Source organism: Ochotona curzoniae, unplaced genomic scaffold (genome assembly GCF_017591425.1).
Source record: "Ochotona curzoniae isolate NIBS_2020 unplaced genomic scaffold, NIBS_Ocur_1.0 scaffold_3208, whole genome shotgun sequence".
Classification (NCBI taxonomy): Eukaryota; Metazoa; Chordata; class Mammalia; order Lagomorpha; family Ochotonidae; genus Ochotona; species Ochotona curzoniae.
Genome location: NW_024467106.1, coordinates 11,014,051 through 11,031,732, shown reverse-complemented (window position 1 = coordinate 11,031,732; position 17,682 = coordinate 11,014,051). Strand labels below are relative to the sequence as shown.

General features: G+C 48.4%; 1 protein-coding gene and 1 non-coding gene across 2 annotated transcripts in view; one reads left to right on the top strand and one right to left on the bottom strand.

Annotated features, from left to right (window-relative positions):
• CDK5RAP2 (CDK5 regulatory subunit associated protein 2) overlaps positions 1-17,682 on the bottom strand; it is a 173,868-nt gene that overhangs the window by 59,321 nt on the left and 96,865 nt on the right. The window contains exons 19-21 of the mRNA XM_040963828.1: positions 10,589-10,684; positions 8,686-8,873; positions 697-1,123 (exon numbers count right to left, since the gene is read on the bottom strand). Of these exons, the coding sequence (XP_040819762.1) occupies positions 697-1,123; positions 8,686-8,873; positions 10,589-10,684 (711 nt within the window). The remainder of the gene's footprint in view (positions 1-696; positions 1,124-8,685; positions 8,874-10,588; positions 10,685-17,682) is intronic.
• LOC121145193 lies at positions 14,339-14,488 on the top strand. Its single transcript, XR_005881977.1, has one exon. It is a non-coding gene; the product is annotated as a U12 minor spliceosomal RNA (small nuclear RNA).

Sequence of the window (17,682 nt, the reverse complement as noted above, 5' to 3'; positions counted from 1 at the left end):
ACAAGGCCACATGCCCTCCACAAGGGTCAAGTTTTTGGCAACCTGGCATTATTTGGCAGTACTTCTACAGCAGCTTGAAGACAGCGTCTACTGGAAGGAAATCAACACGCCAACATTCACCCAACAAAACCAGCCATGTGAGGCTGCCACGGGTGGAAGGCAGCTTGACTCGGAAAGGAATGTTGGGTTCAGCAGGAGCCCCAGCTGAGCTTCTTAACGCTGGCTAGGCACGGGTAATACAGACTGGTTTCCTCACCCTTGGCAAGTGTTGCTGGGTGCAGGAATGCAGAGAAATTCCTAAACAGGACCTCTCCTCTGCGAAGTTTACACAAGATAAACCCCAGGCTCTCATGCCTGTTACAAAGGTCAAGTGATAACCACTTCCACTGCACCTTGCAAAAAGGAATGTTCATCAACAGGGGGAGAACTGTATAAATTCTGACACCTGCCCACAAGCAATGCTGCACTGCTGATACAGGGAAAGGTGGTCCTGATGGCTCAGAAGAGCAAGCTGCAGGGGTGCAGGCGGGACTCCCCCAGGATATGCAGATGAGTGAGAGAGGAAGGGGTCAAGAGGAAAGACTGAAGGATGAAAGTGGAGTCAGGAGCAAAGGCACAGAGGGAAAATAAAAATGACAGAAAGTGGTGGGGTGCTCAAATAGAACATACACATAATGAACACATGCAAAAACTTACTTTGTTAGCAGCACTGGGGAAGGAGACAGAAGGGGCCTGCTGCCCTGGGATCCCACCCAGGGCCTCCAGCCGAGGCTCCGTGGGGATTAAGGCATCTGTGGGTTTCTCTTCGCAAGTCTCTCTCTCCCCTTGTCCTAAGCCGGGCAGGCTGCCTTCCACGGACAGGGTCTGCACTGAGGCATCTCTCAGTTCCACCCTGGACGCCTCGCCAGGCTTTACCAGCTGTGTCCCATGGCACGACTTCAGCTCATCTTGCATCACGGAGAGTGAATTGGCCTGGAGAGGACGGTCGAGTCCACCTGTTTGTGAGAGAGCCACCAGTTCTTTCTTCTCAGTCTTTTCATCGAAGGGTTCTCCAGAAACTTCCTGCTCTGTCCGCTGAATTCTCTCCAGAAACAGCTCACATAGCACTTTCACGAAGTCTGGCCTGTTTTTCCAAAAGAGGAGGAAAGGGAAGAACTAAGTTCCTGCTTATGCCTTCTCCCCTGCTCAGCTTTTCATGTTCCCCCAACAGACTGTTACTCTGGTTCTGTATAAATAAAACAGAGTTGAGTACTGTAATGAGCCATGCCAAACACTTTATCCTAGATAACCTCAAGAACCCAGCAAGACAGATACTGCCACATCAACTCTATGTGTAAGAAGAGTAGAATTAGTGGGATGGAAGATACACAACAAGTGAGTGAGTGAGTGAGTGAGTCCCATGGATGCAAGAATGCCGGAGCCAAGAGGCTCACAAGGTGTCCATGACAATGACAGCATTCCCAAACCACGTTCCACGATCCTTGGGTCAGTCCCACCTCCAGCAGCAGTTGTGGCTTTTGATGGATGAATATGGCCAAGATGGTGACCTGCCATGTCTTGGTGCCCCAGCGGATGTTAACAAAGGGCTGTTTTATTAGCATGCAGGCTCAGTGGAGAACACACTATACACTAACAAAATGGCTTTGAATTCTAAGTGTGATTCTCTGAAAGCAGGTTCCCTCCCTCCATAGGACAGCTATGACAAATAGACAAGACAGTGGCTGGGTGGCAGATGCTTCCCATGTCCCTTGCCACCTGCCCCTGATCACTTCTGGTTTCAGCTGAAGCTGTGTGGACAACTCCCATGGATACATCGCTGCTCTTACCGAAACTCTGAGGCAGTCAGCAAGGCACTGGGGGAAGGACGGAGGAGCTGTCACTTCTGGGGGAAACCCTCAACCAGAGGGGGAAGAGAGCCAAGGCGGGGGCCTTCCCGTAACCATCCTGCACAGACTCTCAGGGCCTGCCCAGCAGCATGGTGCAAACTGCCCAAGAGAAATCAGGTCAGTAACACCCTGATGGCTTTGGCTTCCCTTCCCTTCCTACTCTCCCTAAGCCCTAAGCCCTCACTCCTGGTTCCCTGGTGTCTGTACCAAGCCAGGATCTCAGGCTCTGGCTTTCAGAGAATCACAACCACGTCAGCATATACCACAGCTGGTATGATGCCTGGCATGGAACAGTGGAAGCAGACTCCTTTCTAATTGTGTTTCCTGGCGCAGGCCCTGTGGAAGAACACCAAAGACGCCAAACTGCCCTTGGAAACCTTTAGAGGCAGACGTGGAAACAGATCAGTACCCTACGAAATACAAATACATGTCACGGGCATGACAGGGGGTTTGAGAGGGTTGCCAACAATCATCCCAAAGTGTGCCACCTGGGGCCACAATCAGAATGTCAGCAAAGGGTTTCCACAGTCCATACAAAGCCAGCTGGGGAAGGGGGTAAAAGCCTAAGCATGGAAAAGAAACAAACAGATTTGAGATGCGAAGTCAGGACAAGATGCAAGTCAAGAAACAAGGAAATGAGGTTGCAAAGCAAGGCAGGAGAGGAATGAAGAGTCTTGCATGCCACATAGTGACACAGGAGCCCTGGAAGACCTGCAATGTCACATGCAAGCTTGGGGAAGGCAGCTCTGGTGGGAAAGAGCATACATGCCAACAAGGTGACAGTGTGGACACGCGAGAAGCTCCTCCCATCTTATTCTGACGACAGCAGTAAAGTATGTAGCAACAAAGTACTTCAAGTACACTACACAACTCAAAAATCAGAATAAAGTACCTGAAGATCCAAAGCACAGGAGAAATCCCATGGCCACAAGCAGGGGTCATGGTGGAAGACCGCCCTTTACAGAAAGCAGCAGAACTCAACTCCCACAGTGCCAAACGAGCCAGATGTCAGTGTAAAGCTCTACAAGGCCAAGCCAGGGCAGCCCCAAAACTAGAGCCAAGGGAAAAAGCAAGACTGGGGCAGCCCCAGCAGACAGCACAGGCAAGCTGAAGCTGCAGACAAAATCACACATGAAAAGACAAAAACCTCAGGAATGAGGAAATCCACTCAAGGTTTTTAACATAAGTATGTTCAAAGTACCCAAAAAGTGTAAGAAGAAAACAGACTCAAAAGAAAAGGAAACAAAATAATAAAACTGACATCAAGAATTAAGGAGGAAGGGATGTGGGCCAGCACAGGGCAGAGGTGGCAGAAAGCTGCCAGGATCCTGCACAGGGAAGACGCGGGTCTGTACAAATTGCTGCAGCTGGCAGAGAAGTGGCAGGGCTGGCCTTGCTACTGGCTCTTTTCCCGTCTCCCTTCAGTTTCACCCCTTTGCTTTATCTCAAGAAAGCCGTATGGCACAGTAGTCTAGTGGCTAAAGTCCTCGCCTTGCATGAGCCAGGATCTCACATGGGTGCCGGAATTGTGTCCTGGCAGCTCCACTTCCCATCTGGCTCCCTGCTTGTGGCCTGGGAAAGCAGTAGAGGACAACCCAAAGCCTTGAGACCCTGTACCTGAATGTGGGACCCGGAGGAAGCTCCTGTCTCCTGGCTTCAGATCGGCTCAGCTCTAACCGTTGCGGTCACTTAGGAAGTAAATCAGCAGTTGGAAGATCTTTCTCTCTGAAAATCTATCTTTCCAATAAAAATAAATGAGTCCTAAAAAGGAAAAGGAAAGAAAAGAAAGAAAGGCAAAGGAAAGAAAAGAAGTAAAGGAAGAAAAGCAAAGCAAAGGAAAGGAAAGAAGGAAAGAAAGAATAGAAAGCTAGCTATGAGAAAGACCAGATGCTATCAACTCCTTGACCGTCACCCGACCTCCCACCCCTCCCATCTTTGGGACCCCTGGCAACAGCACTGCTAAGTCTATCATCCCACTGCATCCTCTGAGGGCAAGAGAAGCTGCTCTCCGCACCTGGATGCCTCTCAGGACCAAGGACAGAGCCAGGCCAATTCCGGTTCAATGGCACACCACACACAAGTGGGGTTAAAAAAAAAAATAAAGCCCCAACAACAAAATTAAAAAGCATGTTGCATCTCTGCACAGTTAATAGACTGTACAAGCCATCTTAAACCATGGTCAGCTCAGGCTTTAAAAACATTTCTGGCATTCCAAGCACCAGGAGATGTTAAACTAAATTTTCCTGCCTCCTCCTTAACTATAGATTAAAAAAAATAATAATGACAATTGTTATTCAGCTAGCCAAAGGAGAACCATTACTCACCACCCAACAACATACAATAAAACCCAGGAAAGAGTTTACAAATGGGTAGTAAACGGTGGTAGAAAGGCCATTATAATGTCCTAAAGTGGCGGTGCTATTAAAATAAAACATTTGAAGTATTACTTTGCTAGAAATCTGAACAACAGACTCATTAAGCTGTCACCATAATCAGGACCTTTCAAATGGTTCGGTTCAAGGGTCTCGCAGAGGCCCAAATATTGTTTATGTGCCCTGCCTGAGCGCCTTGGGCACGCACGAGAACCAAAGGAAAGGGACGAACACTGAGTGCCTAACACATGCCTGATGCTTTACACTGAATCTCCCCATCTGAGTCTGAGACGGGCACTCACTCGTACCACTTGACCGATGAGGAAGTGGGCCCCAAAAGATTCAGGAAACCCTCAGGGAAACAGTACAGCAAAGACTGAAACAACCCAAAAGAACACTGCGCTTGGGCTGTAATGCTGAGCTCTTGACTGTCTGCACTCACTGTGCACACACTGACTGAGTGGCTCCTGCTTGGCATGGAAGGCAGTGGGAATGTATGCTGGGAGAAACAAACAAAAAACACGGGAGCCTACCCATCATTAAAGAGAAGACAGACACTCATCCAGACACTGAGAACTAGTCAGCAATGTGAGGTGATGGGCAGCGCCAGGAATTGAAGGGCAGGAAAAAGAGGAGACAGGAAGAGGGGTCGGAAGAGACACCTGAGACAAAGCAAAGAAGCCGTGTCTTTGGAAGGGGTTGTCGGAGAGGCCTCGCGACAGAGCCGACATCGAGCTGAGACACCACCAGTCACGTGCATCCACTTTACAGACAAAACGGTTGGCAATCGCCAGGCCCTCTGGCAGCAACAAGGAATCGAAAGGTAGGTGTCCCCCAGATCCAGAGACTAGAAAAGCACAGGCTATCTCAAGGGGCTCTGATCTTACCCTAGGAACAAGAGAAAACCACTGGAGAGCCGTTTACTGTTACTGTTGTTATTATTATTAATTTGCGCATTTGACAGCTCCTATCTGTATAAATTAAAACAGTAGCTTTAACAACAACACTAATAAACAACTTTCCAATGGGTTTGCATTTTTCTTAGAATAAAATCAGAATAGTGATCTGAAGAGAGGACTGCGCTGTGCTGTAAGTATGCGCCGGGGAGTCACACCCCACCCTCTAAAGCCCCAGGAAAGAGAGATGCCAGAGAAAGGAAGGGGCTCTGAGGACACCACCACCCTCCAGCAGAGGGCGCCAGGAAAGAGCAGAGGCCAAAGAAAGGCCATGGTCGCAGGGAGGCTGGCCGCTGACCTTGAGAAGTAGAGAAAAGGGTACGAACACATTTGGAATGGGATAAAGAAAGGAGAGAAGGGAGAAAGCAGACCCAGTGAATATAGATGATTTGAGAAATCTTGCCTTGAAGGGGAATAAAGAAATGGGGCAGTGGCTGAAATGCATGTGGAATCAAGATTATATTAGCCTTAAAGAAAGAAAAAAAAACCTTAATCATATCAGCCCCAAGGGCTCCCTTTTTAAATTTTTATAATTTTTTTCAGCTATCAAATATCACATCTAATTTTAGGTTGCAAAGATGAACAAAAAACACAGGAGTGAAATCCTCAGGCATGTTCTCTAGGGAATGGAAACTAAATGAGTTGGAAGTAAAGGGGGGCTGGGAATGACACAGATAGCGAACACCAAGGGAGACAAGGGACCACTCAGCCCTTCCTCCACAAGCCAGACCAGGCCCCAGGCTGAGCCATCCACCTCCAAGAATGAGCTGGAGGGCTGGGGTTGTGGCACCCCAGTGGACAGAGCTTCCATCTACAGCACTGGCATGTCATATGGGTGCCAGTTTCAGCTGCTCTACTTCCAGTCCAGCTGACGGTCTCTCTCTCTCTGTACACACATACATATATTCCCATATCCACATATGTACATATAGATCTATGTACATATGTGGGTGTGGGAGTACATAGACGCATACATACATACATATATAAAACTTTCAAATAAATGAACAGATCTTCAAAAAAAAAATGAGTTGGTCTGCCTGGTCAAGTGCAAGACAACATTAACCTAAAGAAACTACTGTAGAAGCCATTTCCTTCTGTCGGGTGGACACATAAGCCAAATCACAGCTGCTCCTAGGACCCAACTCCTGTGCAGGAGGCTCTGGTCCTGGACAGAGCTCTCCAAGGTGGCAGGTGGCTCAAGAATATAAGGGTAAGCCTCAGTCCCAAGTCCATCAGAGCCCTACATGGAATCACTAGACTTTGGCTCAAAAACGGATACAGAGGCACAAATCACTTGCCGTCTGCTGTAGCGTACAGAGTAGGGTTAGCGCAAAAGAGCAGAAATAATTGGCTGGGCACAATTTAAACAATAACATCACCAAAACCCCACTTAGGACTGATCTGGAGCTATACTTTAGGGCCATTATTTATTTACTCCTTACAGGATCCCTATGGGGCAAATAAGTACCATCACCCCTCACTTTACGGACAAAGAAACCAAGATGGGGAGATACGGCCTAAGATCTAAATGGTGTAGCTGGATTAGAGCCCAGGTCTGTTTGGCTCTCCAACCCTGCATTTTCCAAGGCACTAAACACAGTCCCCGCTGACATGGAGCCAGTGATACGTAAGGAAGGACAGCCGCAGAGACCAGCACTCGGCAGCAGATTTGGGCTGGAGTGAAAAAGTCTTTTCTCACACTGGAACTGGGTAGCATGGTCTGCAAGTCTATGGGAAGGCACTACAGGCTGCTGGGAGGGAACAGGCAACCCAACAGCTGATGTCACAAGCTTGTCAGCAGTGCTGGCTCACAAAGAGCTTTCTTTAAAACTGCAACTGAGCCTAAATTCTGAAAAATCAGCACATTAAAAATGTAGATCTGGAGCTTCTCCCAGACGATGGGAAGACCAAGGGCCGTGTGCTTGCCTGACAAAATGGGCGAGGGCCAAGATGCCCCTGCCCTGGGAGGGAGGTACACGCACTGTCATGGCTCATTCCCCGGTGTAAACTCTGCTGCATGACGCGTGGAAATGTGGGATTTTAGCAGTGTCTCTGAGGGTGGCACAGGCCGGCACCACCAATGGGCTGGGGGTCTTGGGGGAACTTAACAGGAAGCTGTTTGGAGTTGTCACTGAGATGGAGAGAGAGCTGGGTCAGGCTCAATGTCAGCCTAGGACTCCAGGGCCACACCTGCTGCCCCCTTGCTGGCACTCGGCCTTGACAGCCATATCCTGGGCTTCCCTGGGTCAGCGACCCAGCATACAGATGACCTGTAATCTGTCACCTGCCATGATGCCCTAACAAATCCCCCCTCCCATACTGGTAAGCATATCTTAGCGATTCTGCATCTCAAGAGGACCCATGCACACACACCACACCTTTGGCTTCATTCCCACCACAGCCCACTGCAATTCTTCCCCAGCTCCCATCCGCAAGGGCAAACTTTCACGGTCCCCAAGAGGTTTCACTTAGCTCTCATGAAAAACTGTCTAGGAAGCCTGCCATTTTTCAAGCACCCAATTCCTTGGGGTCATCTAATTCCTTGTGATAGCTCCCAGAACAGAAACATGGTCCCCAAAGAGGACTCAGGTGGCAAAACATTACACAGCTGTCCGGGACCAGGGAAGGACTGGTTTGCTATGCGCACAGAGAACATTCCAGTCCTTCCTCTGGCTAAGGAAGGGCCCCTGATGCTCACCCCATTGGCGACAACCTGCTAGGCCTCCTCCCTCCTGCCAAGAGTTATGGGCAGCAGCTACTCCCTCTATCCGTGCCAGAAGAAAATGGAAAATGTTCCCTGGACACAGCCCTGAGGCCAGCTACGTTTCACCAACATTTTTTCCCTTACTCCTCACAGGTAAACTGAGGCACTGAGCAATGACAGCATGCTTCTTTCTGGCTCTAATTCCCAGGAAGCTGCTATGGACAAAATGAGGAAGGATAGACAAGGGGCATAAGTGGTTCCCAAAGAACTCACTTGAAAAATAGAAACGTAGAGACTGCTTCTCCTTTCTGCTTTAAGAAAAACAAACCATGGTACTTCTCACACAGGGATGACCCCCAGCTGATCTAACGAACAGAGAATTTTGGTTCCAGCCAAACAGGGAATAGCAGAGTTAGAATGACAACAGTATTTCTCAGCTCTTGGGGAAGCTGGAGGAGATTTTGGCAGGGCTGACAACCCTCCCTGCTGGCCAGGCAGCCCTTTGCAGGGCTCCTAGGAGGAACGCTCAAAGGAACCCTCTTTCCTTCCTTAGACTGGGCTTCCAGTGGCCCTGCTGGGGCCCCACGCGGTCACGAGCACGCAGTCTAATTACTTAATTGCATGACTGGCAAGGTTCCTTGCAAGCCATTTTAAGAGCTCACTTGGCTAAATTACACAGCACCATCCTTTACATCCATTTACCAAAAGGAGTCTGTTCTCCCCTCAAACAAGAGGACAAAGCGAGGCCTGGGCCCGGCGTCTACCTGGACTCCAGCAACAACATGGCCTTCTCATTGAAGAAAGGAGCAAGAAGCTTCATGAGCTCGCCTTCTCCTGGACTCTGCTCTCCGGGACAACCAGATTTGTGGGGTCCATCGTAGTCTACGATACCGGAACCAGGGGCCCTTAAATATCCATTTTTGCCACCTCCTTTGGGATAGTCCTCCAGAACCTGCAAATGACAATGTCTGGTCAAACACTGAATTGTGGTGGGGAAGGGGGTATCTGGAGGAGAGACAAGCAGCGAGGGTAGAGGGCAGATGAGTGAGGGCAAGTAAGCCAGACAGAAAACCCAGAGGATCCACAGGCACACAGGGCCACACTCACTTCACACATCCCTGCTCCCCAACCTTAGCCTCCTCCTCTATACATGGGGATCGTGATGTCGCCTCCCGAGATGGCCGGGACAAGGAAATGGGATGATGATCTCAGGGTAAGTGTATTACCTGCTACAGGTGCACCCTGGAGGTGCATTCTCCCACCCCAGGGTCTACTTCCCTTAGTTCTTTCTCAGAAGGTGATGGGGTATGGTGCCCCAGTCATTAGCAACACTGTGAATGGTCATTGTATGTGTCTTACAATGCTTCCTCCTCATTATACATGAGCAATCCGGCATACTCTCTACAGACACACGCTAATTAACATGGATTAGATGTGTCTCATTAGGAAGGTGGAGAGTTCCTAATTCCCATGAAGATGTTATTTATGAATCCACCTTCCTGGGTCACTGGGGGATCCCAGAGGAGTGGTATCAAGGATGCAGCTGGTTGAAGCCTGTGTTGGGCAGGTCTCGAGAAGCCACAATTAGCAGTCTTCCTGCCCCCCATCCCAAGCTGTAAATTTCTTGTACCAGTCTATAAATAACTCCTCTTGACTTCATCGCTGCTGGTGATATACGCGCTAGGATCACCCGCATCTCTCCACCCTGGTGAAATGATTAAGATTTTTAAATGGGAGACAAGACCCACACAAATGAGCTGTTATTTAGAGGGTACTGTTTGCCACCAACTTCTTTATTAAATCCATCAAATAAGCAAACACCAAGGAAGGAATAGGCTAGAATTAATAATAAAAGCACTAATTATCATCATTTACTGAGCACTTGTTACATGCTTTTCTACTTCAATCTCCCGATAATCCACAAAAGAAGTAGTGTCGTCCTCACTGAGCATGCTCGGGCTAAGCACAGTATTACCAAGGTCACAGAGATGCACGGTGACCAAGTCAAGACTCCGTATCAGGTCTGGCGGATTCCAAAGTCCCTACTTTTAGTTGCTGTGCTCTCCACAACTATCTACATTTCAATAATCTCTCACTCATGGCTTCACAGACTGTAACACTTCTAAAGCCAAAAATGACAACTCCGCAGTGTCCCGGCTCCCACCACGTCCAACGCACTGGGATTCTTCCGAGCCAGGGGATAATCTGCTGTCAGTGTGACTGAAGAGCACTGCTTGAGGAAGGGGGTCCAACTCTCCCAAGGCCCAGGAGAAATGAAGCAGGTTTTACATCAGGTGCCTACAGGCAACACCTGAGCAGGGGAGTTCAGTCCCATCAGGGGCCTCCTTCACGACGCAGCTCCTGTCTGGGTTCTGCCACGGACTTCCCTCACAGGCCAGAGTTTGCAGTGCATCAGCTCTCTCGACAGCTCTCCAGGACCGACAGCCAATTCCTGCTCCTCTACAACTGCCCACTTTTATGTGTAGCTACATGCCTGGGACTTCTGAGAGAAGCCCCCGTCCCCTGGCTCTCCACTGGCATACAGCAGGCACTCGGTAGGTACAGGTGCAGTGAACAGAAAACCCATTCAACTCACTCCAGGCTGGAAGACTGGGCTGGACACAGAGCAGAGAGGATGCAATGAGGAGTCAAGCGCCACATCCCTACCTCATCACTCGGCTGCAAATGCTGGTCACTCAGCAAATGAGCTCCGTCATCCTCTTCAGTTCTGATGGTGTCCTCGTCCTCTTGGCTAGCCAGAAGCTACATGAGGCATGGAATGATATGAAAAGGCAACCCAAAAAAGCATGCAGCATGACTATGCATGAGTAAGTCAGTAATGTCTTTTTTAAAATGTGAAACAAAAAATACAAACAAACAAACGAGGCAGAAACAAATGCCAAAGCCATGAAATAAAAATTAACCAAAGTTAGAATTACTAGTTTTGGCAAATCACGCACAGCTGCCTGGGATCGAGTCTAATTTAAGCAAAAATTCCCAAGAAATAAAAAGCATTTCCCTCTTGCCTGTGCACGGTTGTTCCTGAGCTACTGTAAATAGAATATGCTGCCTGTTATGCCGCTGCCATTCTTGCTTTTACTAAATTCACTCTGAGATTACATAAAAGTAACATGATTTTGGGGCCTGGCGGGATAACGTAGTGGTTAAAGTCCTCGCCTTGCACGCCCAGGATCCCATATGGGCGCCGGTTCCAATCCCGGTGGCCCTGCTTCCCGTCCAGCTCCTGCTTGTGGCCTGAGAAAGCAGTCGAGGACAGCCCAAAGCCTTGGGACCCTGCACCCGTGTGAGATACCTGGAAGAGGTTCCTGGCTCCTGGCTTCGGATTGGCATAGCACCGGCCATTGTGCTCACTTGGGGAGTGAACCATTGGACGGAAGATCTTCCTCTCTGTCTCTCCTCCTCTCTGTATATCTGACTTTGCAATAAAAATAAATAAACCTTTAAAAAAAAAAGTAACATGATTTGGGTATTGATGAACTTGAAAATATTAGAGAGAGCAGTAAATGAAGTCTAATTAGTATAGGGCAGAGGCTTGCTCAACTGCCACACTGCTGAGACGGACAAGAGCTCAGCAACATTGCCACAGTTTGCTAAAGGAAGTCATTGATACAAATGGCATGAATCCTTGATGCTTTACAGAAACATACATCCCCAAGCCTCTGCAGTCTGCGTTCCACAGAATGGACACTGCGACTCTTGGAAGAGGCAGATCTCAGCTCCACGGAAAAGCAGAAATGCCATTCACAAGATACCCAGATTAACCAAATGCGCCCCCAACATGGGGAAGAGAGCCCATCAAAACTGCTCCGAGCGACAGCACACGTCACGGCACCAATGAAGTGGCCAGTTCCACCTGAAAGTAAGACAGCCATGGGGTGACAGGTGACTTTGGCATCTGGAAACGGGTGATGCTGTGGCTCTCTCAGCACTTATATATCATCAATACCTGCATTTGGTCAATCACTCCCATAACTTCCAGCTCAGCTTAAATCCTGATCTTCCTTTTAGAAGAAAAGCACAAAGGAAGAGGACTTCCAAAAGTCATCTTCTAAAAACATACAACCTATTCCCACCCAAACCTGGGAACTGATGATCAAACTCCACACCCAACGATACTAGCAAGCATTAGCCAGACCAGACCCGGGTCAGTGCATTTATTAAACACACATCCACTTAAAAAGCTCACCCTTCTGGCTTCTTCCTTCATCGCCAAAACATTCACCAGTGATACAAACAATGAGGACCATCTCAATCCCACTCTAAAATGCCCCTGAAATCCAAAACTTTTTAAACACTGACATTACACTCAAGTTGTTTTTGATTTAGAGGCATTGGGGATTTCAGATTTTCAGCATGCTCAATCAATCCATGCAAATATTCCAAACTCTGAGAAAAATATCGTATCTGAAATACTACTTGTCCAAGTACTTGGGATGGGGGGTACTCAAACCATGCATGCTATTTAGCAATAAAAGGGAACAAACAGCTGACTCACATAACAATATGGATGAACCTCAAAAACATATCAAGTGAAAGATGCTTCTACAAAAGAGAATATACTGGGTAATACATTTCTGTGAAGGTACAGTACAGGCAAAATTAATTCACAATGGAACAAAATTAGAGGAACAGTGGGGGTAGAGGGAGCGGGTCGACGAGAACGGGTGTGGGTAACACATACACACATATTTACAAAACATAAAATGTAGGCTGACAACATATATATTTTATTGCATGTAAATTTATCCCTAAAAGAATGACTATGTGGAACTGCAGTTGTGGCGGATCAGGTAAACTCACTGCCTGCCTGTGTTACCAGCACTGACAATGTCCCACCTGCTCCACATCTGATCCAGCCCCCCGTGAACGGCCAGGGCAGAGCAGCACGGGCTGGCCCACGGGTCTGAGCCCATGCCATCCACATGAAGACAAGCACGAAGCTCCTGGCTCCTGGCTCCGGCCTGCGCTAGCCCCTGCTGTTGCAGACATCTGGGGAGAGAACCAGCACATAAAAGACCTCTGGTCTCCCTCTAACTCTTTCAAACAAATAAATAAATCTTTTTCCAAGAAATAGCTATAAATATATACTGAAGTTAAAGATATGCAGTCTGAAGAATTCAAGCAAAGCACAGGTACACTGATATTTGTAATTTCAATGGGAAGTCATCAAAGGAATCAGAAAGTAGTAATGATATACGGGAAACACTACAGACTTGAGGTGCTGAGTGTACACACATGCGTTCACTATAAAACTATGTTCTCCTCACTGTGTCTGCTTTCTTCGTAACAGCAGCTTGGGTTCCCCCATCTTGAAGAGATTCAAACAGTAACAGCACGCTCTCCCTGGGCTGCACCTTGCTCTGGTCATGGAGCCTGCTGCCTTTCTGAAGCTTCCGGAAAAGGTCGCGTCTCATCCTCTGCAGTATGGCTTTTGCTGCCTGTCCATGAACTGCACATAAAAGGTCCCAAAGGCCTATTCATCCTAGAGGGAAGTCCACAGGGGCTGCAGGGAGAAGTGAGAAGCCGCCCCGCAGCTCCATAAACAGGAGCAGGCCTCCCCCAGGTTGGCTGAGAAAGGCATTGCTGACACATGTCAACATGTCACTGCTGCGCAAAACAGCCAAAGCACCACAGCTCCTCTGCTTTCTGGAACCACAACCACACCATTCTGCACACGATGAAATAAAAACTCCCTCCTCTTTGGCACCTGCGGACTTGGTGAAAATTAAAAGTAAACTCTTCAGGTTCTAACAGTGGTCAAAAATGAAAGGTTGTGGACACAGAGAGATGCTTTTAATACCGTACGTGACCGGACCAGTTTTCAAAGACACAGCGAAAGATGTGAGGAAGCCGCACCCCTGAGCTCGGGGTCAGCCCTGCCGCCAAGTGCAGCAGCGACCTCCAGCCCTCCAAGTGTCAACCAGCTCTAGCCTCACCTCCTCACCCATCTCACCCCTCCAACTAAGGCAGGTGGGCTCTGGACCCCTCGGGTGAAACTGCCCTGCCTGCCTGTGTGACTTGGGACTCCTCGGTTAAGCCATGTCTCTCTTCCCCATGGACCAGTCCCTCCTTGAACCACCACACTCCCTGCTGTTCCCCCGCCTCCCCGGCCTCCAGTGCTGTTCTTCCTTGACCTCCTCCTCCAGGAAGCATCCCAGCACCTTCACTCCGCAGCAGCTGCCCCTCTACTGCTGTGTGTCAGCTCTGCTCTCGCTGCACAAAGTAACCCTCAGCACAGAAGCACCAGGCGTTCTCACATTGCTAACGAGGTCCCCGGGAAACACAGGCGCATGCTCCACTTTAGCAGCAACAACACCTCAAAAGCTCTGTGTTTTACTGAGCACATACTACAGGCCAGGCACTTCCGCAAGGGCTTCATAGATCATGTTAAACCAGATGCCTTCACCTTAGGAGTAAGGAATATAACGATTCGGGGTCACACCCGAGTTCTCACTGCTAATGGGAGACAAATTTTTGAGCTGGTAAAGGTCATGCCTAAGGTGACCCGCATACTTTGTGGGATGCCTGGAAGCTGTAATCTGCCTGTCCGCCTCCTCCTCCACCTACACCGCCTCCACGCACCCTCTCCTCCTCCTCCTCCCCTACACCCGCCCTCACCGGCATCTGGGAGACCCAGAAGAGGCTCCTGACTCCTGGCTTCAGATCGGCTCAGCTCCAGACATTGTGGCCTCTTGGGGAGTGCATCAGCGGATGGAGGATCTTTCTCTCTGTCTCTCCTCTTCTCTGTATATCTGACTTTCCAGTAAAAGTAAATCTTAAAAAAAAAAAAATGTTAAATTATATTACACAGTTCAGCTGTTTGTAGGTTCCTCCTTTTAATGAAAACGTAACTACTCCAACAATCCACCAATTTTAATATTACTCTAACCGAGTAATCAACAAGCACCTTCTGTTTCTTAGGGTCATTTCTGTCCTCTGCAGGGTCACACAAGGTCTACTTTTATTCAGCATGACAGCCTTGCACATAACTGAGTTCAATTAAATTATATCCCTTTTCTCAGGTTTTCTCTCCATGTTAAAAAAAAATAATAATAATTTGCTTTGTGACCATCCAAGTAATGACAGACGTAGATTACAACAGCAATGAACTCTGTGAGCACCTGTAATCCACCTGACACAGATCGCATCATTTAGATGTGACAGTTCCATGTGCCTTGCAGAGTTCATCGCTATTATTGAGGCTCACTGCCCTGACTGGATGGTGATTCTCTACGTAAATTAATGACTAGCAAACAAACATAAAAAGACCAGAGCAATCACACCAGAGATCATTTAAATGCACACTAAAGCCACAGGAGACCTCTTTGCCATGGCCTGGGTAATCGTTCAGGTGTCCCCCAGGAGCCCATGTTAAAGGCTTGATGTCCTGTCTCATGCTAGCAGGATGGTGGAGCTTTGGGGGTGTTTATACTAAACAGAGTGGCTGTGGTGAATGCCCTGGGACCAAGTAAGGGTGGCTTGATGAAAACAGACAAGCCCGGAATGGTAGCCTAAAGGCTTAAAGTCCTCGCCTTGCATGCACCAGGACCCCATGAGGGTGCCGGTTTGAGTCCCAGTGGCCCTGCTTTCCATATTGCTCCCTGACTGTGGCCTGGGAAAGAAATCAAGGATGGCCCAAGGCCTTGGGACCCTGCACCCACGTGGGAGACCTGGAAGAGGCTCCTGGCTCTGGGCCAGCTCAGTTCTGGTCATTGTGGGTGCTTGGGGAGTGAATGACTGGATGGAAGATCTTCCTCTCTGTATATTTGCCTTTCCAATAAAAAAAATTCTTTTTAAAGTAGACACGAGCTCACAAAGGACAGGCTTGTCCCCAGCTCCCATGGGATCAACTCTACACACTCACACACAGATGCCAGCCCCGAGCCCCAGCAGAGGCCAGGCCAGCTTCAACCTGTGAACCTCCAAAACTGGGAGGCACACACACACACACACAGGCTTCCTTCCCACAGGCAGCTTCGCCAGACCCATCAACCGCAGAGACAAAACGATGCCTGCCCACTGTTCCCGATGCGCTGCCTGGGCGGTAGCTGAGCGAACTCCCAGCCTGCAGGCAACAGATGCTGTTGTCTCCAGCTTGTGGGGTTCTACACCAGAAACTAACTCTATTAGGGCCCTCAAACTACTTAAGCCTCAATTCAAATTAAAAGTTGTGGTGTCGCAAGTTAAACCACTGATTGTCATGCCAGTTCCCTCGGTTCAGAGTGCCAGCCAGATCCAGTCCCAGACACGCTACTTCCAAACCAATGTCCTGCTAATGTGCATGGAAGTCACAGAGCACAGCCCAGAAGCATGGGAGATGAGCATGGAATTCCCGGCTCCTGGATTCTGCAGAGCCCAGAGACTGGCTGTTGTGACCACTGAGGAGTAACCGAGCAGATGGGAGATCTCTGTTTTCCTTCTCTCTTTCAAATGATTTTTTTTTGTTTTGTTTTGTTTTTGTTTTGTTTTTTTTACATTGGGCCAACATGGTGGCTCAACTAGCTAATCCTCTACCTACAAACACTGCCAGGGTACCATATGAGTGTTGGTTTGTATCCTGGCTGTTCCATTTTCCATCCAGCTCCCTGTTTATGGCCTGGGAAAACAGTAGAGGATTGCCCAAAGCCTTGGGACCCTGTACCCACATGGGAGACCTGGAAGAAGCTCCTGGCTCCTGGTTTCAGATCGGCTCAGCTCCAGCCATTGCAGCCATGTATGGATTGAACCAGTGAATGGAAGATCTCTCTCTCTGTCTCTCCTTCTCTCTGTAAATCTGCCTTTCCAATAAAAATAAGTCTTAAAAAAATAGATATTACTGGAGAATTATCTATGAAAACCATTACGATTTATTCATTTTTAGTGGCATGTGAGATTTACAGAGTGAAGGAGAGACAAAGAACTTCCATCCGCTGGTTCACTCCCCAAGTAGCCGCAATAGTCGGTGCTGAGCTGATCTGAAACCAGGAGCTTCCTCCAAGTCTCCCATGCAGGTGCAGGATCCCAAGGCTTTGGCCTGTCCTCAAGTGCCTTCCCAGGCCACAAGCAGAGAGTTGGAAGGGAAGTGGAGCAGCCGGGATGCAAACCGGGGCCGATGTGGGACCCCGCATGTACAAGTCAAGGACTTTAGCCACTAAGCTACCACGCCAGTCCCCTTGAAAACCAATTTTTATGAGGATTACATATCTTCCTTTAACCTAGTAATTACATATCTAGGTAACAATGCATGGTGTGAAAAAAAATCCCTAAACACAGACAAAGATCTGTGTCCAAGGACACTCATTATATACTTTAAAACAGTGACTCACTGAAAGCAATCTACAGTCTTAACAAAAGCAAGGCAGTTAGTTAAATTTCAGTGCATTCACAAGATGGAATAAGATGCTAGCAAATACGGCAGAGAAGCAAGAACCAGCGTAAGCGTGTACATGAATGTAAGCATACACACCAATAACGAAGGACCAGTCCAACCTGCTAATAAACTGTGCCTGCTTTAAAGTGACAAGATGAGGGGCAATTTCTTTTCTCGGTTTTCCCAAGGTTAGGCAATGTTATCAGTTAATTAAATATTGGGGGGAAATACTGAATTTTAAAAACATAAAAATACATCCCATTCTTTCCTCTCCTTTCCTGGTTCACTGGCTCGCAGGGAGCATGAGTCGTGCCCAGCCCCCCGGTCCGCAGCCAACACCAAGGGCAAGCTGAGCAGTCCAGTCTGCTTCTTCCTGGACTCTCACTGAAGG